Source organism: Uranotaenia lowii, chromosome 1 (assembly GCF_029784155.1).
Source record: "Uranotaenia lowii strain MFRU-FL chromosome 1, ASM2978415v1, whole genome shotgun sequence".
NCBI lineage: Eukaryota > Metazoa > Arthropoda > Insecta > Diptera > Culicidae > Uranotaenia > Uranotaenia lowii.
Genome location: NC_073691.1, coordinates 17,842,575 through 17,863,242, shown reverse-complemented (window position 1 = coordinate 17,863,242; position 20,668 = coordinate 17,842,575). Strand labels below are relative to the sequence as shown.

The 20,668-nt window shown below is 38.2% G+C and overlaps 1 protein-coding gene across 1 annotated transcript; it reads left to right on the top strand.

Moving 5' to 3' along the window:
• Positions 1-1,012: 1,012 nt before the first annotated feature.
• LOC129758196 (uncharacterized) lies at positions 1,013-20,581 on the top strand. Its single transcript, XM_055755657.1, has 3 exons — positions 1,013-1,297; positions 20,169-20,292; positions 20,361-20,581. The coding sequence occupies exons 1-3, from the start codon at positions 1,013-1,015 to the stop codon at positions 20,579-20,581; spliced, it is 630 nt and encodes a 209-aa protein (XP_055611632.1).
• The last annotated feature ends 87 nt before the right edge of the window (positions 20,582-20,668 follow it).

Genomic DNA, 20,668 nt, shown 5'->3' with positions numbered 1-20,668 from the left:
TTACTAAGTTGAGCTGGTCGTCGTCATCATAATCATCCCCCCTTTCCCCGTACGGTTGTTTCTAGTTCGGGTACTGATTGACTTGAGTATGCCAGGAAAAACTCATCTCGTGGGGGAGGTCCCATCAGGTTTTTCAAGAGCAGCATATCTCATCATATCGGTCTGGAGAAAAACAGAAGAGAACGTTGGCGATTGAATTTCTATCGGATTTTTCGTCGTCGTAAACCAGCCAAGAATCGTGGTGGGGAAGGAAAGACGAGGGAATGTCTGCAAAGTTTCCCTGCTCCCTAATTATAACCCCATCATCGGCGTCCGTCCGTAGATTTTGTTTCGGTGTGAATTATGGAAGTTCTGTGGAGGGGGAAAGAACAGCGAATCATTACTCAATTTGTGTGTCTTGAAAGGACCAGGGTCGGACTTAGCCTGCAGCAGACCCGAAGCAATTCTCCCCGAGAGCTCTCTGAATAAAGATATTCAAAGACATCCTAAAACTAAATACTCTAAGTATTTTAATAAATTGGATCACTCACTTTAATACATACGTCAATGGAGCCCCCTTACTGTTTTCCCATAATTTATAATTCTATAATTTGGATATTTTTTATTTTCCGTCTTAAATATTTACTGCCGCCCAGTGCTCTCCGTAAATCCGGCCCTGGAATGAGAGGATGATTGAAAAAAATCCACCGATAAGCCAAGGAAAAATCAACTGTCTTCTTATTTTGGCAGCTTGCTGATCGCTGATCACTGGTCCAGAATTCTTGGTTTGGCCCGTTCAGTTTTCGGGAAAATTTGAATTAATTAAGACGTTTATTCGGAGTCGCTCCTGTCGGATCCCAACGAACTCAAAAGGAAAAGTTTTCCAGGCCGCGTACCGTTTAAATTGCCATCAATCAAATTCTAGCGCCTCGGGTCGTCTTCGTGCGTTTTTTCGCGGAAATCCAAAGAAGGTGGTGCGTGAGTATCTGCGGAATTTCTCACCTGGTTAAGTCTTCGTCGAAGGTTTAAAAAAATGCCACCGACGGGAAGTGGTTCCCCGGGAGTGGTTCCACCGCCTCGTTTTCAAAGCAGCAACAACAACAACAATAACACCAACATCCAGCAACAGCAGCAGCCCCCGATGGCCGTTCTAGCCAGTATCGTGCCATCTCCGACGGCCACTTTGACCTCCAATGCTGCCACCTCAGTCTGCACCCATCACAGCCACGGTGATTGCGGAACATTGCCGGCTGGAATCGCCTCACGAGGGAATTCCTCCAGTAAACCCCCGCTGTCGATAATCAAATTTCTCGAACTGGTACGCGTTTTATTATTCAGACCAACAACTTGGAAAATCACGAGTGGGAAAAGAGCAGTTGGGGGAGGGGAATTTTAATTGATTTAAAATTGTTTCGCGATTTTCGGACCACGTTTCTCCCCCAGGGAGTTGGTCGCGACGGACCCCCGATGTCTGGTCCTCGTGGTCTGTTGCTAACTACCAAATGGCCATAATGGAATTACGTACACTTTTTTTTCGTTTTGTGGTTGCAACGTGCTGTTTAGGTGGTCTAGATTCAATTATGTCGTTATTGTTATTATCATTAGGCGTCGTACACAAATTACGTAACGCACGTAGGGGGGGAGGGGGGGTTGAGTTTGCGTTACTTGCTGTTACGTAGGGGAGAGGGGGGGTACTTGGTTCAGTTACGTAACAAATTAATGGAAAAAAAACATAAAGAAAGAATTGTAATTTTCATTTTTTAGCGTGCAAATCTGCGAACCCCTTGTTCGAAAGCGTCAACGGTGGTAAGTATTTTGTAAATAAAGTTTGATTCAGAAAAAACGTTTATGTGTTTGTGTGCGCACTGCGCGAATGAAACGAAGTGAGCTTTGCTGTTTTGTTTATTTTACTGTCACGTCATCGACTGCAGCTCATTCAGTGTTTATGTGCAGTGTAACTGACTGTGTGCAATTTCCTCGAATAGAAAAAAGTGAGTTTCATTGTTATAATATTATCATGTCATTAATTGCATCTCATTCAATGTTAATACAGTTTCCAGAAGACCACAAAATGGATAAAAACGACCTGTTTTAACACCTCTACAACGCTATCGTTTAAGCCAATCGTCGTCGTCACAGTTGATAAACACAGGAATCCAACTTGGACCGATGCTGTTTTTTTTTCTCTTTTTATTTTCTTTTGATATTTATCACTGTAGTATATTATCTTTATATTATTTTAACGTTCTCAAAGAACGTTTCAGAATAAAAATGCATCAAATAAACTTTTGTGTACTTTTACTTTTAATTTCAAAATTGAATATGAGAGGGGGGCTATTTAGCGTTACGTAACTATAGAAGGGGGGTCCTATCAAACGTTACATATTGTTACATAAGGGGGGAGGGAGTCTAAATTCTAGATTTTTAGCGTTACGTAATTTGTGTACGACGCCTTATCGAGGGAATTGTGAATGGTTTTGTCTGCTTAGTACTTAAAGGACGGCTGCTGAGCTCTGCCGTTTGCCCATTTAGCGGTGAGGGAGTTCGAGGGAGCATCGAGAATTGTAAATGTTTTGCACTAGAAAATGTCCTGAGACTGGTTATCAATGTGTAGACATTGAAAGATTGAATTTTCTTAAATTGTGGTTTTAAGTTTGTAGTTCAGGATTTAAATATCGAGTTGCGAATTTGACAATTTTAATTCCTACAACAACTTGATAATCTTGAGCTTTCAAGGACATTTACTCAAACTGCACCATTAGACATCTGAAAATTTTGGCATATGGCATCTGTTTCTTTGAAACAACAGTGTACAATAGACTGAGTCGATTTGGGGTCATTTTTGAATTTCTTAAACCCTGGGGCCTAAAAAGCATCGTCTTGGTCCAAAACTCATCCATGATTTTTTGCAGAATTTTTAAGTAACGTTTACATGAGTAAATTTGAACTTTTAGGTTTGTATGGGAAAATTGAATATTTTGTACTGAAAAATCATCATCATTTTTGTTTTTCTGTGGAACCGAGCCAGCTGACAGTTTTTGTGCCACTTTATAAAATTCCGAAAGGAAATTTCCCGCTTAACAACTTTATAGAAGACCGTAACTTCGTATCTTATTAGCCAAAAAAGTTATTAGCTGTTTAGCAGAGGTATGTCTTTTCTCATTGATAAACAATAATAAAAACATAAACAATGAATTTTTGTGAAAAAAAATTTACAATTCACAAAAAGCGTACTTTGGATTAACTTTTTAAATCAACATTGAATTCAAAAGATGCGCAACGTTATGATGTGCAACTTTGCAGAAGAAAGTGTATAGCTATGATTTGTCGTTAAAAAGTAATTCAACTTTTTCTGAGTGAAAAAGTCACAAATTTCAAACTTTTGCTAACAATTGCTATATATTATGATGTGGATGAGTTTCGAGCAATCTAAACTTCTGATATCAAACTTTTTCATCCTTTTATCAATCCTTCAATCATCTTCTCTCATTGATAAACAATAAATTTAATTGACATCCCTGCTAGGTGCCTGGCGAGGTATTGCATGGCTACTTTTCTTGGCTTTTCTGGTTGATGCTTTTCGGTGAATTTGAAATCAAATATAAACAATTCTTTTGACGTTGCGGCCTACTACCTTCAGCCATCCTCAGAAAACTATATTATAAACAAAAACTTGAATTAATACAAAAAATTCTTCACAATATTCCATCACAATTTCACTGCACTTTTGCACTTACGATTTGTATCGCCACGTGCTTCCTGAACGGCTGTCTTACTTGATTTAAGTCCAGTTTTGAATCGCTTCTAGCAGCTAGCGTCTATTATTCCCGGTGTCGTCGTGATGTTGTTTGTTGTCGTCGTGTTGGGTGACGTCGTTTTTGAATCCGTCGTTTTAGTTGCGAATTGTCGCGACTCTCTTAGTTTTTTAATAATAGAGCTATATATTTTAGAAATTTCAATCGAATCTTGCTTGATGTTTACTGTTCTTCCTTTTTTGAGTTTTATGTGTAGTGTTTCAGCTGTTTTTCGTTTTCCTTCTTGGTTTACTCTTTCTAAAATATATGCTTTGTCGAAGTTAAACTTATGGTTCTGTTCTACGGCATGTTGTGTCAATCCTGTGGCTCTGGTGTTTTGTTTGAGACTCGTTTTATGATTTTTAATCCTTTTTTCCAGAGTTTGAGATGTTTGTCCACAGTATTCTTTCCCGCATTCACAAGGAATTGAATATACCACATTTGTCTGTTTTAATGTTGGAATTTGATCTTTCGTTTTTGTGAATAAACAGGTTTTAATTTTGTTGATTGGTCTCGAGGATGCAATTATGTACTCTACTAACTTTTTCGCTCAATCCAGGAGTGTATGTAAGTTTCCTAGATTTTCCGTAGTGCTGTTGCTTAGCGAGGCAGGTAAAAGGCATCTACCCTCTTTTTTTTAAATATATTTGATAAATTCATCTGAGTAATTATTTAAATGAAGTATTTTTCTAACTTTATTAAAGCTCATTTCACGTTTTTCAACGTCGCTAAGTTTCAATGCCCGGTCAATAAATGCAATCGCTGTGTTCTTTTTGTGTATATGAGCACGCTTGGTATGTCTCTTAAGAAAGATGTCTGTGAAAGAGGCGTTTTTCGTGACGCGAGATCCGTTCGCGAATTTCAATTTGCCCCCCTATAGTGTTGCCGTAAGACGTAATTCTACGTCAAAAATGTTTACATTTCCTTCATTTTTAAACAAAAACGACTATTTTTAGCAATACGCTCCTTCCCATCCAATAGTGTTTTTATTACCTATATGGAAGATAAATATTCACATCTATCCATTTTACTGATGTCCGTGACGATTACAGTGGCAATGAAAATGGGCGCCAAAATTTCTTTCAAAGAGATGGATAAGCACCAGTAAGCCTTGATTGCTTTCGGCGCCTTCCTACTCTGGGTGATTTGAATGAAAAAAAAATTATTGAAATTGGATGCCATGACTTTTGTTTGATACGAATAAAAACTAAAAATTAATTTAAAAATTCCCCAAAAACATTTTTGAAATTATCTCTCCGTTGTGTTTTCTACACGCAAAGACGAACACAGCAACAACAATTTCATGCAAATCGGATGAACCCTGTCAGAGTTATTCGTGTTCGCACATATTTATGCCTCCATTTGTACTTACTTACTTACTTAATGGTCCCGCGCCGATCCTCCGGTGCATAGGGCCGTGGTAAAAGACCTCCACTGTTGACGATCCGGAGCCAGCGTCTTCACCTGGTCCCAGTCAAGATTCTCGTCGACAGTTCGGATTTCAGCGGCTAGGCTTCGCCGCCACGAGTTTCTGGGTCTGCCTCTTCTTCGTTGTCCTTCTGGATTCCAGTCTAGCGCCTCCCTGCAAATCTCGTTTTCATCTTTTCGCAGCGTGTGCCCAATCCATCTCCACTTACGTTCCCGAATCTCGATTTCTAGCGCCCTTTGATGACACCGGCGATGTAGTTCCTCATTCGAGATCCAGTTGCCAGGCCACCGCGGATGATATTCCGCAGGCAGCGGTTTACAAATACTTGCAGTTTTCGCGTCGTCACCGCATATGTGCACCAAGTTTCACACCCGTACAACAATACGGATTTGACATTTGAGTTGAAGATTCGGATTTTCGTTCGTAGTGAGATCTGGCGTGACCGCCAGATGTTTCAGAGACTCGCAAATGCAAAACGGGCCTTTCTGATCCGGGTTTCGATGTCTTTCCTGGTACCACCATAAGGCGTTATCTGGCTACCAAGATACTGGAAGCACTCCACTTTCTCAACCTGTTGTCCAGCTACCACGAAATTGAAACGATTTTCTGTGTTGATTTCTATCGACTTGGTCTTTCCAACATTGGCTTTGAGCCTTTGACCTTTGAGGCCTTGGAACTTTCGGTGAGGTCGTCGAGTTTGCTCTGCATGTCCGGTTGTGTTTGGGCGAGCAAAACAATATCGTCAGCCAGGTCAAGGTCGTTCAGTTGCTCCATTGTTAAAGGATTCTACGGCAATCCTCGGTTCGGTGCACAGTCAATCGATCCAGTCAGAATCTCATCCATTACGATTAGAAAAAGTAGCGGTGATAAAATACATCCTTGTATCACTCCAGCAGTTACCGGGATTGGTTCGGACAAGACACCGTCGTGCAAGACCTAGCACGAAAATGCCTCGTACTGTGCTTCGATGAGATGGACTAGTTTCTCTGGGACCCCTCGTCGCCTTAGAGCCGCCCAGATGTTTTCATGGTTAAGTCGGTCGAATGCTTTTTCGAAATCAACGAACACCAGCAGAAGAGAGTCCTGGAATTCGTTGATTTGTTCCAGTATGATTCGTAGCGTTGTGATGTGGTCCACACATGATCGTCCGGATCGGAATCCAGCTTGTTGCCGTCGGAGTGTAGCGTCGATTTTCTCCTGGATCCTGTTCAGAATCACTTTGCAGAGTACTTTGAGGGTTGTACAGATCAACGTTATGCCTCGCCAGTTACCGCACTCTGTCAGGTCTCCTTTCTTCGGGACCTTTACGAGGTACCCTGCATCCAGTCGGCCGGGAATGTTGCAGTATCCCAGATGTCAGCGAAAAGACGGTGCAACATTTGTGCTGATAGCGCAGAGTCGGCTTTCTGCATTTCAGCAGGGATGCAATCGATCCCAGGTGCTTTGTTGGATCTCATGTTTCTGATTGCCGCTTCTATTTCAGCCAGCGAGGGCGCTTCAGAGTTGACGCCATTAATGCGACTTACTGTTGGCGCTTCGAGCTGCGGGTTCTGTTGGCCATCGCTATTCGTGACTCGGAAGAGTTGTTCGAAGTGCTCAGTCCATCGTTTGAGCTGATCTGTTCGATCGGTCAATAACTGACCTGCTCGGTCTTTCAGCGGCATTCTTGCATTAGTCCTTGCACCACTGAGGCGGCGAGAAATGTCATAATGTAATCGGATATCTCCATTGGCGGTGGCTCTTTCTCCCTCTTCGGCTAGGGAGTTTGTCCAGGCTCTCTTGTCTCGTCTACAAGCTCGTTTAACTGCCTTTTCCAGCTCCGCATATCGTAAGCGGGCGGCTGCTTTGGCTGACCCGGTACATGCCTGCTCAATTCCGACTTTCGCCTTTCTCCGATCATCGACCGTCCTCCAAGTTTCATCCGACATCCATTCACTTCTTCTTCCACGAACTTTACCGAGAGTACCATGGCTCGTCGTGATAAAGGCATTCTTGATTCCGCACCACTGCTCTTCGACTGTTCCGTCTGTCGGAAATTCCGAGGCTCGGGATTCCAGCTGTTCAACGTATGCCCTTTTCACCTCTGGATTCTCCAACCGCGGACGTCGTACCGACACCCGACTTTCTCCTCGCGCCGTTGGACACGCGCAACTCTCAGTCGTATTTCGCCAAGGACGAGGTGATGGTCAGATGCAATGTCTGCGCTTCGTTTGTTGCGGACATCAAGAAGGCTCCTTCTCCATTTTCGGCTGATTCAGATGTGGCCAATTTAATTTTCTGTTCGGCCATCTCGGCATACCCAAGTGACCTTATGTGCTGGTCGATGGGGGAAGAGCGATCCACCAATCACCATGTTGTTGTTGCCACAAACATCTACAAACAGCTCTCCATTTTTACCTACATATAAGAAGAAGATATAGAGATATACAGACCCCGTTCACCCGTACACAAAATGTACGGACGTGTTGCCAAAATCGAGTGTTGGGGATTTTTTTTTATTATCTGACAATTTGCGCCGGGGGTCTTCAGATTTTCCCCAAAATTGAAAATTTGGTTCATTTTTGCGACTTAAAAACATGTGTATTTTTTCAGATTTCTAACACTTTTATTTTTTGAGTTAGCTTCGGTTTGATTTTTTTGAAAATAAAAAATAACCATTTTTCAAAGCTACATAACTCTGTTATTTTTCAACGAAAATTATCAAATAGCACATCAAAATGCATTGAAATTTTAGCAGCTTTCCAATTAAAATAGTTGAAAAAAATTAAATAATGACCTTCAACATGAAAAGCTGTAAATAAACTTTAAATGGCGTCTAAAAGTACCGTCTGCACCACCGAATATTTTGCAAAAAATACCATTGTATAGCTCAATTTATGATGCAACTTTCATCTGAAGACACCAAAGTGGGCCATCAATTCCTTGAAGAGTTATGAAAGAAATAATGACAATAAATCTCTTTTTTTGCGACGAGAACAAACAATGGTCGAACAACTGCACTCACATATGGAGGTAGCGCGCACTTCTTACAACATGGAAACAAAAGAACTTACCAAAGCAGGTCAAATACACTACTTTTTCGTGCTTTGTAGAGTATTTGCGGCATAACTGGCTTTAAATTTTAACCAAAATTCTTAGTATCGTATTGTTAATGAGATATAACAAATAATGGGAATGTTGCTTTTACAACCTGGTTATATGGTATATAACTTATTTACTTTTCGATCAAAGATCATTGTGAAGCATAATCAATGCCAATAGTAGAACGTTCAGTCCCTGTGTTTGGGATCACACAAATGTGTTTAAAAAATGAAATATAGACGTGCTTTACATAGTTTTTATATCGGGAGCTAAGCACTGGACACCAAAATGTAGAAATAATCGAAGAGCTCAGTATGGCCAGCCCAGGCTGTAAAAAGCATCGTTCCCATTGTAGGTAATATGGCATTGAAAATATGATACTTTTACCGTATTCGTATTCTCCATTCGCCCAGTTTTGAGGTTAACCAGTCTTCAGTGTTCCACCGTCCATTTTAAATCAAATCTGGGGAATTACGGATGCAAAACTGAGCGCATACACTTCTAATAATGACAGCAAAATTCGCAAAACTTGTTGTGACCTGGTGCAAAACTGGGTATAAACGTTATTAGATTTTTGAATATAACATGAAGTCAGTTTAGCTGCAACACTCTACCGCCCCTACTTTCATAACAGTCCCATATGCAAAAACAAGCAAGCGAGAAAATCAGCTTTTTCTGTTATGGAATATATTCTTAAATTATGACCACCACTTTCAGCATAACGAAAATCGTTTCTAGGTTGTCATAATAAATCGCAAGACCTGAAATTTTCGAAATTGGGTTATTGGTAAGGTAATTGGTAATTGGTAATGTCTAAGATTTAAATTTGATCGTTTTTGAACTTCTAAATTCAATTTTCAGAAAAAGAAACATACTTCTGGAAAAATATCGTAAATTCCACATTGTATGTTGAATCTTTTTACGATTTTCGATTGCATCCGATAGTTTTTCGCTCAGAAAGTCATTTCTAAGGAAGTCAGACCTGTCTTCGAAAACTAGTGTGCATTATTCGACATCAAGCTAGTTTTATTTTTTTAAATGATTCAAAGCAATAAATCAAAGACTATTTCGCCGAAAGAAGCCTTGAAAAGTAACCAAATCCGTGGTATTTCACATATGAGAGTGTTATTCGGGTATATTTCATATGAGACAGCCACAAATTGATAATTTTTTACGAAACTTCTAGAACAAAACCTCTTTTTTTAGTGTTTTATTTTGAAGCTCTATGTATACCTAAAATAACGAAAATTCATATGGGACTGTTATGAGAGTAGAGGCAGTGTACAAAGCACGAAAAAATAGTGTTTTATACCTGCTTTGATAAGTCCTTTTGTTTCCATGTTGTTAGAAGTGCGCGCTACCTCCATATGTGAGTGCAGTTGTTCGACCATTGTTTGTTCTCGTCGCAAAAAAAGAGATTTATTGTCATTATTTCTTTCATAACTCTTCAAGGAATTGATGGCCCACTTTGGTGTCTTCAGATGAAAGTTGCATCATAAATTGAGCTATACAATGGTATTTTTTGCAAAATATTCGGTGGTGCAGACGGTACTTTTAGACGCCATTTAAAGTTTATTTACAGCTTTTCATGTTGAAGGTCATTATTTAATTTTTTTCAACTATTTTAATTGGAAAGCTGCTAAAATTCCAATGCATTTTGATGTGCTATTTGATAATTTTCGTTGAAAAATAACAGAGTTATGTAGCTTTGAAAAATGGTTATTTTTTATTTTCAAAAAAATCAAACCGAAGCTAACTCAAAAAATAAAAGTGTTAGAAATCTGAAAAAATACACATGTTTTTAAGTCGCAAAAATGAACCAAATTTTCAATTTTGGGGAAAATCTGAAGACCCCCGGCGCAAACCCGTCAGATAATAAAAAAAAATCCCCTGTTGCCAAAATCGAACGGTTTTTTTCTCATCTTGTTTTTCAGTTATTTTTTTTTTTTCAAATAACTATTATTATTATCAAAAATGTTATTTTTAGACAATTTCCAACCATTTGAGGTAATTTTTAAATTTTTTTTATCATGTTTTTGATGCATTTTGCACTTTTCTTGTTTTATTTATAATGTTTGTTCATTTTCATTATTTTTTTCAAGGTGGTAGCAAAGCGCACCGGGTCAGCTATTCATCTATACATATACAAATAAATTTCTGTCTATCTGTCTGTCTGTCTGTCTGTCTGTCTGTCTGTCTGTCTGTCTGTCTGTTTGTTCCCTATAGTCTCAGAAACTACTGAAGGAGGGAGAGTGCTCCCATACAATGTTTTACGTTACTCCAGAACTTATCCAGCAAAGGGAACTAAATTTGGCTTGGGAGGGTACTTGAGTACCAGGAATATTTCTACGAATATTTGGTACTACTGTCCCCTTCCAGTGGGGTGACAGGAAGGAGAGAGGGAGGCTCCTTTACAATTTTTTGCGTAACTCGAGAACTAATCGAGCAAATGGAAACAAATTTGGCATGGAAAGGCATTTGGATACGAGAAATGGTGATATGCTTATTTGAGACTCATTTCTCCTTGAATTGGGTATAAAGTTGGGGAAGACGGGAAGCTCCCATACAATTTTTATGCATATCCCAAGAACTTATCTTAAAAATGGAATTAAATATGGCTTGATAAATTATTTGGGTATGAAAACTATGGGTCTTTGATTATTATTATTAAGTTTTATTCATCGAACATTTTGTTTTAATGAATTATCTATACTAGGGATCTATACAAAACAATTATATAACACGAAACAATGAAGACTGGCGTACTCGGTTGATGAATCGGCTAGATGGCTCCCCCAATTGATGTAGATGCTCAGCAATCTGGAATGTACGCATCATTGCACTCACTGGTTCATTATGGCCGTAAGATGTTCGGTGGGTTCGATTCGATAGCAAAGAGTGATGACGTAAAGTCCTCGAAGGAGCTAAAGTTGATCATTCCTAGCAGGTTTGGCGACTGAATTTCTCCATTCAGTATTTTTGCGATGAATGATGCCTGTTGAGTTTTTCGGCGGCGTTCCAATGTTTCTAATCCCAGAAGCTGGCACCGGTCAGAATATGCGGGAAGGGTTTCAGGATTACGCCAGGGTAGATGTCGTAGAGCGAATCTAACAAAACGCTTTTGTACACGCTCGATTCGCAAAATCCAACATAACTGATAGGGAGCCCAAACAATTGCAGCATGTTCTGTAACTGACCGGACAAGTGCACAGTAGAGTGACTTCAAGTACAATGGGTCTCTGAACTCTCGTGCTACTTTGGAGATGAAGCCAAGCTGACGATTCGCCTTTCTTATAGCTGAAGTTCGTTGACTATCGAACGTAAGCTGAGCATCGAGAATAACTCCAAGGTCGTCAACTTCAAATACCCTGTCAAGGCGCTGGTTATCGATGTTATAATCATATAAAATTGGCGTTTTCTTTCTATGGAATGTTATAACGGAGCACTTGGAGACGCTGACTGATAGCTTATTAAGTCTACATCATTCACCAAAGTGATCTAGTAAAGATTGAAGGTGTGCACAATCGACAGTGGATTCAACTGGAACGAATAGTTTCATATCATCAGCATATCCTATTTTGGTTCCAATTTCCAAGCTAAGGATCAAGTCGTTGAAAAACAGAACAAACAGTAAAGGTCCCAAATTTCTCCCTTGCGGCACGCCAGATCCGTTAGTAAATGGAAATGATATGCTATCACCAAATTTAATCCTAATACACCGCTCAGTGAGGAATGATTTCAACCAAGAGATCATGTTGTCATGAATACCGAGCTTAGCTAGCTTAGCGAGTAAGATTCCGTGATCAATCGTATCGAATGCCGCTTTGATTCGGTGTATATAGCATCGACTTGTTTTTTTCTTTCCATTTGGTTCAGACAAAACGAAGTGTACTCTAAAAGATTGGTACTCACCGATCTGCCAGGCATAAAGCCATGCTGTTCAGCGGCAATATAAGGCTATGATCATTTAGTATCCGGGCACTTTATTTCGGTAATAACTACGTTATTAGAGCTCGGATATGCAAAATTTTAGCAGCGTTGTGTTCGTTATGAAAAGGACTATCTTGCCTATTTTTGCCAGATTTTTAAGTTTATGTGTGTTTGAGATATTTACGATGCAAAAAGACATGGTTAAAATAATTTTGCACAAATTTGCGCCTTTTGCGCATTTTGCGCCTCGAAAATTCTTCTTTGTCGACTTGAAAACTCATAAATTGTTGATTTTTTTTCTGATTCTATTTTTAACAGAATGGTTAATAAGTATAAGGAGCCACTCTAGAATCCACACGAAGTTCAAATCGAGCATCGGAATGGAACCCTTGATCTTAAATATGGTAAAAAGTCTATGGTTATTGGGAATAACTGAATGCAGAGTCCTTAAATAATGCAACTAATCCATTTCCGTCTGTCAAAAAGTATTGTCTGACTAGTAGACACCAAGTAAATAACTAATAGTGAACAGTTCCTTAGATTGCAATATGTGCAACCGGTTTTTACGCAATACGACAGATGTGTCCTGATGGACGAAGAAATTTATGTTAAAACCGAATTTAAAAGATCAATTTTTTCGAGATGCCTACTCATGAAAAGGTTCCAACCGGATTCCAATTGCTTTTTCCAGGTGAGTTTGTGTAAAATATCATGATTTTGCAAAGGTTTTACTTCTGTGGTAAAAATAATAGATCAATACATGACTGACACAAGTGTGCAAAGATAAAAAAGAGATTTTATGAAAAAGTAAGATTATTTCTTGAAATCATTGATAAATAATTTTTTTTTCAATTTTTATATTAAATGTCATGTTAACACCTTCATTTCCTCCATAGAAAGTTTTTCGATAAAATGAATAGTTTTTTAAATACAATCGTTTGTAACTGCCCGGATACTAAATGATCATAGCCTTAATGTGAGGAAGCGCGTAAGAGGGCTTGACTTACAACAATTTCGAAAAGCTTGGATCCTGCCGATAAACTCGTAATGCCTCGATATTGCTTCAAATTTCGTCGTTCGCCATTTTTGAAGACAGGAAACATGAAGGAATTTTTCCAATAGTCCGGGAATTTACGTTGTTGAAATGATCGGTTATAGATTTGGGCTAGCGGCAACGAGAGAGCTTCCATGCATCGACTGTAAATAACAGCCGGAATTCCATCAGGTCCAGGAGCAAAAGAGCTTTTCAGTTTCCTTGCGGCATTTTCGATGAGCCTTTGATCTATCTCGAAGGTGTTGAAATCTATAGAATCCGCCGGGACGTGAAACGTGGCATCAGAGCACTCAGTTTCGGAAGAGGCAATGTCCAGGAAGACCGCCCGAAAATGCTCAGCAAATAAATTGCAACACGTGTCTGGAGAATCAGCAACAGCATCGTTGTAAAAGACTGAGGTAGGTAGGGAGCTCGATTTTCGTTTCGAATTTACGAAAGTCCAGAAACTTCGAGGGTTCTTACGTAAACCAGATTGTACACGCAGAACATGGTGTTTGTACAGTAATGCATTGAGTCTGCGGTAGGCTGTGCTTGCTGCTTTGAACTGTTGTTGAGAGTCAACAGTTAGATTTTTCCGAAGCCTTCGTAAACATGCATTTTTTTCGCGTCGAAGTTGTCGCAAACTGGGCGTGCTCCAAGCAGGTGTAACAGGACGTTTAAATCTGGGAACATGCGAATTCAATGGAACCAAAATTTTATATTAGAATTGTTTTGTTTACGAAAAAATGAGATCAATACCTCCTTCCTGCAGTTGCGGATAGGAAGGGGAATTTAATAATATCATAAAATTTCATATATTTTTGGAAGGGGTAGCCGGGTCAGCTAGTTATAAATAAAAACCGCTATTCAAAAAGTTTATTCAATTTTTGAAGAAATAAAAAAAAAAGTTAAATTATTTGTAATGATGCTTATATTAATAAACTGAAAGGAATCAAACGCAAACCCTTTTGAAAGGAATAAAAGGATTTTATTGTACGATGTTCAAAAAGGAAAGTCAACGAAAAAGTTTTCAACTACAGTAAAGCTTGTCTTATCAATATGAAGCAATAGTAATATCAGTCTTCTAGATTTACATAGAGAAATTTCATTTTCGGTTTTTTTATTGTTTTTTAAATTAAATTAAATACACTTTGTTTGTCACGATAATAATTATTTTTTTAATTCATCAATGGTTTTTTAAATTTTACACAGTCCGAGAAAAAAAAATAATGAGAAATATCTTTCAAAATTGCGTTTTAATCTTTTATGCTTTAAAACATCAGCATAAAATGGAATTTTTATCCAAATTTGAAAATACAGTGAAAAAAAGAGAAGAGCTGAATACTTAGCTTTGCATCCTCGAACCTCCTGCCGAAAGACCAGCCGCTGTTCTTGCGGATAGCTCCGTCATCAACCTGCTTGCCGTCCTCAAATAAATCAAGACTTTCCGATCCAATGGATCGGATAAACTGCTTATCGAGGAAACTTTCATTGCGAATCCATTTCTTGATAAATTGTTTTTCGATCAATAACAGTTTAAAACACCTGACAAGACTTGATGTGAGGCAATCGGAAACGATTTTCCGGTAAACAATTGAATTTTTAACCAAAACGTAAATTTTTGGCAAGTTTGAATTTGGCAGCCCTTAAAAAATTGATGCTTTGCATTAAAGATAACTCATTTAGTTTTAGTCGTATTCAGGGCCGGATTAAGCCATGGGGGGGCCCGGGGCAATTTTTCTCGGGGGGGCCCTTTTTGATTCGATTTTTTTTGTTTCGATTATAGTCGTTTATCAACGTTGCAGTTGGCGGATCGTTATTGAAAAACTATCCGGTACAACTGTGTTCGATGTTTAATCTTGGGCTCTCACACTTTCTCCAACGACTCAAGAGACAACAGACTTGCCAACTGAGCTATATCACAAGCCACATTTAATTCGATTTTTGTTTGTTTTTTTTTTTTCAAATGCTATTCTAGAGAATACAAAACATTTCAATCGGGTAAAAGATCTGGGGATGAGTTCAATTGCCTCTTCAAATTGCCATATTGTCTGCGTAGAAGATAGTTTCTGGTATCTTCAAATAAAAACTGTTACTTAATCAAGTGCATACATTGCGGAAGAGTTTAGAAATTTCTGAAAAATAAAAGCTCTTATTTGAGCTTTAAAATGCAAAATTTGATACTGATTTATTTTTTAATATCCTTGTCACCAAATTATCTGATCTAGGAAAATTCCCGGATAGATATTTCAAATAATTTTCATTTCATCATTGATTGTCTGATTTGTGCTTTATCGAAAAATATTTACCTTATGGCAATTGGGAAGTATCATAAAAATTTGAAGCATAGAATATAAAATATAAAAAAAATAGTTAAATTCAAATCTTATAGATATACAGATATAAGAGTTTAAGAATTCAAAACTTAAAATCAGGTTATATTCAGAACCACAATTCAGTGACTAAAATCTAAATCATAATTTCAAATCAAGTTTTGAGAAAGAAAATAAGAATATGATTCTCATAAGACAAATGAATGTTATAATAAATGAGACAAAAGTGTCATTCGATGCCTTCAAGCTAAAAAAGGTATAAGTGCAAAAATGATCGATTGATAAAAAAAATCAGAATGGAGATTAAATAAATATTTTGTGTATGTACATATGTATGGTTCCCCCATCGGTAGCAAGGACCAGCCTATGTCTGTGTGGCTTGGCCTTCGAATTACTTCTAGGGCTTCCACGGCCGATGGTTCGTCGAGAGAAGACATCCAACCTTTATGTGTGACCTACGTTGGGGTAGAGGAAGGATGGTCCTTTGACCTGTGGGCCCTTACCTGGATGAATATTCCGATTCCACGGCGAGCCACTCGTCCTACGACCTAATATGCGACCTGAACCTTGATGTCGCGCGTGCCGAGGTGTGACGTGACGATGGGGGCGGCTGTCAGCGATGACGGATGAAAGTCTGACGTACGAGGGGATAGCCGATGCATATGTCGGCTTACTTTATGAATGTCCAACCGATTGACATATTTCAATGGGCACCGAAATATAGCACCACACACTTTAGAGACCTACAATGGTTGGCAATCAACTCCGCTTGCAATAGTCTCTTCAGACTATCCCCAGATGCATTCCCTCTGAAATATTTAGCTTTATATATTTAATTATATATGGAAAAACATCTTACCTGTCGGCAACTTATCGGATTCGAACCGAAAAGTTTTGCTTGCAGATACCGAGAATCGAACCCAGTACGCCTGGGTTACCAGACTCGCGCCAGCCTATCCACTAGACCACATCGGCGCTTCGGAGATTAAATAAATATTTTTTAAACACAAAATCATTTATCATTGCAAAATGTCAGATAAGGAATCCAAACCTTAAACAAAGATCCTGAGATCTAAAAATTCAGAAAAACCCTGAAACTGAACTTCAGTAACTGAAGAAACGACACAAGACTTTAAAATCTCAATGAATTGAATCCGGGAATGAGATAAAATTAAAAACATAGAAATATTCATGTTAAGAGAATCACTCAATGATATTAGCAACTCAACTATGAGATCGTTTTTATGATAATTTGTGAATGATCATTTGGAAAATAATATGTTGACTTCCGGATATTAACTTCAGTAGAAATTTGGTTAAATCAGTTAAAAATGATCAAAACGAATTTCAAGTCTACGACAGAAATTGGGATGGGAAAAAAAACTCTGTACTGTTGATTGGTCCAATTTAGGCAACTCCAGTTTTTTCAAGGATTTTATTTTCAAAAATAGGGAGGGAAAAGGGTTTAGAATTTAAAAACTAACAGAAATTTCAATAATAATGATCGAAAAGTGAAAAACTTATACCCGGTATTAACCCGGATATTACCCGGGTATCATTCTGAAATGCTTATCATAAAGCTGCTCAGTTCTCTCTTAGCACTGTGAGCCAGTTTTGGTGAAATTAGCTGCCATTTTAGTGCAGTAAGCATTTCTTGGAAAGTTATCATAAAAATAAAAATTATTATTGTGCAAGACGTTTGTATGCAATGAAAATGAGGAGATGTTTTTCTTTATTTTTCCTGTTTTGTACAGAATATTCTGACTGACATGTTTTTTTTTCGAAGTAGGCGAGGCTTTTTGCAACGCACGCGTTTTTTCATTCGTCCGCAAAAATTTTGAATTTTATCGATAAATAAAAGTTAAACCGATGAAAAATGTATCTACCGAACAACCGGGATCCAGTGATACAGTGGCCACCAGTTTTCAGAAGAAAGTTAGGAAATTAGCGTTCTGAAAAGGGAGAAAATTTGAGGAAAACTCGAAAAAAAATGTTTTTTTCGAAAAACACGTGTTGGGGCTGAAGTGACTTCGATTCAATCTGGTTATAAATTTCCATGTCGGAAACCAGTTAAGAGTCTATTAACGCTGACAATGGTGAAATAAATTAATTTTGATTGGCGTGAGTGCGCGATATTTAAAAAAAAATAGCACTAGACAAACTACAATGGTGTGGAAGTGAGAGGAAATTGTTTTTGGTGATAAATGAGTAGGGAGTTAAAAGTAACAGATTCGTTTTTTCTTGGGACGGATCGTGTGGGATAACAAACATTGATTGTAAAATCTGAGAGCTAGAGGAATGCACAGGAATAGAAAAAGGAAGAAAATATTGTTAAGATAAGTTTTAAAGTACGGTTACTGAAAGAGAGTGAAAGTTAAAGGAGTTTCTTCGCTATTTTGGATGTGATGATTGCTGATGTCAAGCTGGCCAAAACCCTGCTGGCTGATGGTTTCGCTCGGATTGCTTCGATAAAATTTCCTGAGATTTGCTGTGATAAGTATGAGGAAGTGACTGAAAAGCTAAGTATATTATTTCTATATTTTAATTCAATTTAGTTTTACCCTTACCATTGAGGGACCGGGGTTTTATTTTTCTTATTTTGATCCATTGAGACAGATTGCTGTTCTACCTACCCACACTCAGTGGAAGCACTTTTTTCTTCTGTGGCACGTTCTTAAAAAGCTTCGTGTTGTTGCATCTTTGTCCCGCGGTATGAGCAGTGGTATGAGGGTGCATATGTATGCTCGCTTTTTCACTATTCACAAGAAAATTCATCATTTATGCCAAACAATTTTTTATGAATATTCTGGAAGAGTGAGGAGTGGTCAATTTTAGTTTAGAGGTAGTACTGCTTGTACTTTGCAGATAGTAATGCTCATTGCTGGGTCACCGAAATGAACTAGTGGAATGTATGCTAGTTTAACCACATTTGACCGTAGTTTGAACCGCATTTGACACTGTATAATGCGCAACTTGTTTTTATCATTGAATTATTTTGAAAGAAGTTTTCCTGGGGGAAGGGTTTTTGGGAATACTAATTATGTTTTTTTTATTCTTCTAATATTTCTTTTCAAGAGCAAGCAATGGCGCTATATCCAAGGTCAAAGACCAGAAATGCTAGTGCATCGAAATCCGAAACTTTTAATTTAACTATTACTATTCTCGTTTATACAATACTAAAGTCGTAGTTTAAAGTTAAATGAAAAAAAAAAATTAGAAGGAAATATTACTTGTACAATGAGGTTTTGGATTTCTGTGCAGAAAAACATCATTTCCATCCTAAGAAGGACAAATACACACGGACCATCATCAAGGAGCACAGAAAATTTAGCATATGTGCTTCCAACGTTAAAATCTTAGTTATAAGTAGCCATGGGAACGTATGGTACTGTTGTCCACGTTTCTTCCTCCCTGTGTTCCAGTTGTCTCTGCGTCCAATACTGCACAGTCTGCCCGGCCTAGTTAAGATGAGTAGTAAATGTACTTTTACTACTCACCGGGATGCTGACAAGATCTGGCGGTGTATGTATCATAAGCATAAGCATAGAATATTCTGACTGACATGTTTTGATATGAATAAAAAAATTAAGGTGTTTTGCCTCACTTCTTAATTTTTGTTGAGAATTCGGTTCACATTATTTTAGTACAGATTTAGGGTTTAGAATATTGAAATTCAATACCAAGATTTTGATATTCTTAGCCCACAAAATGCTTGAGAACTTCTTCACTGCTAACACTAGCCCCCCTTTACTTATTAAAGAGAAAAACTATTCTAGATATTATTTCCCGGGCCCCTTTAGTTGTTATATTCAAGTTTTCATTATGATTTTGTAGTTTTGATTTCTGTTCAAAGATTTGTAGAAATTGAAGTAGTTTAATTAAAGGAATGTTAAAACTTTTTTCCCTCGGGGCCCCCCCCCTGAGCCGGGAGGCCCGGGGCAATTGCCCCTTTTGCCCCCCCTTTAATCCGGCCTTGGTCGTATTGAAAAACTTTCGATTGATATGAATTCAGATAGATTGAGATCTCATATTGAAATAATAAAAGTGCTTGGTTTTACAGACCACAGCTGGTAATTTTAATACTTGATAGATTTTTTTTTCAATGATTGTATAACTATATTTCCATGAGAATCGAGGAATTTTGATGAAAAAAATGGCCGTTCTGTTCAATTACATTCAATTCCAATAATGAGTTTTTTCATAGGATGACCAATCCTGGAATAAAATCATAGAATTTCAACATATTGAGGACCAAATATCGACTTTTACTTTACGCTTTCAATCATTACTCCATTAAAAAAACATGTACATACAAAATTAGTTGATACTTTCAAACGAATTACCCGATTTTTACTCAATTATGACCTAAACTTGTATGGTGCTCCTTTTTCTATTAGGGGAGGGGCTTCCAACTTCGTAGGAACAATTCCCGGCCCCAAAAACTTCTCCTTGCCAATTTTTACGACAAACTGTTCAGTAGTTTCGAATTCTGTGCGTGAAAAACTGACATTCACCAAAATAAATCATCAAAGAAATATCCATGCCACCAAACTAAACTATTTTCTTCGATTTATTCTGATAATCCTTAGTGCCTGGCGGCCACCTGTACAGTGCTTCATTACTACAGCTTCGACGATGGCGACCTGGTGACGGGATTTCTCTCGACCGGAACCTTCTGCGGCTACATCGTGATTCTGACCACGGTTATGGTTGGTGAGTCGCCTAGTTTTTAGTTCATTTCGAGTCCTGGTTTTCTGATATTTTTCTTTTTTTTTTTCTAGGTTACCTGATGAAGGCTCACATCCATCGGCGCCTGAATTTATTCTACAGTTTGCTGGGTTGTGCCCTATTTCTGACCTCCGGAGTATTTATCATCGAAGCCTGGGAGCACGCCTTCCGAACCAGAACTCGGGATCTGGCCATCACCAAGGGATCGATTGCCATCATTAACGGGGTTATTTTCATGATGGACACCATCTTTACCTTTCGCGAACGGAAATGATCGACGTTTTTGAAGTGTAGTTTTTTTTAAATGTTTACAAAAAAATCGTTTGGTATTTATTAAAATTTATTATCAGGCCCATTTTTA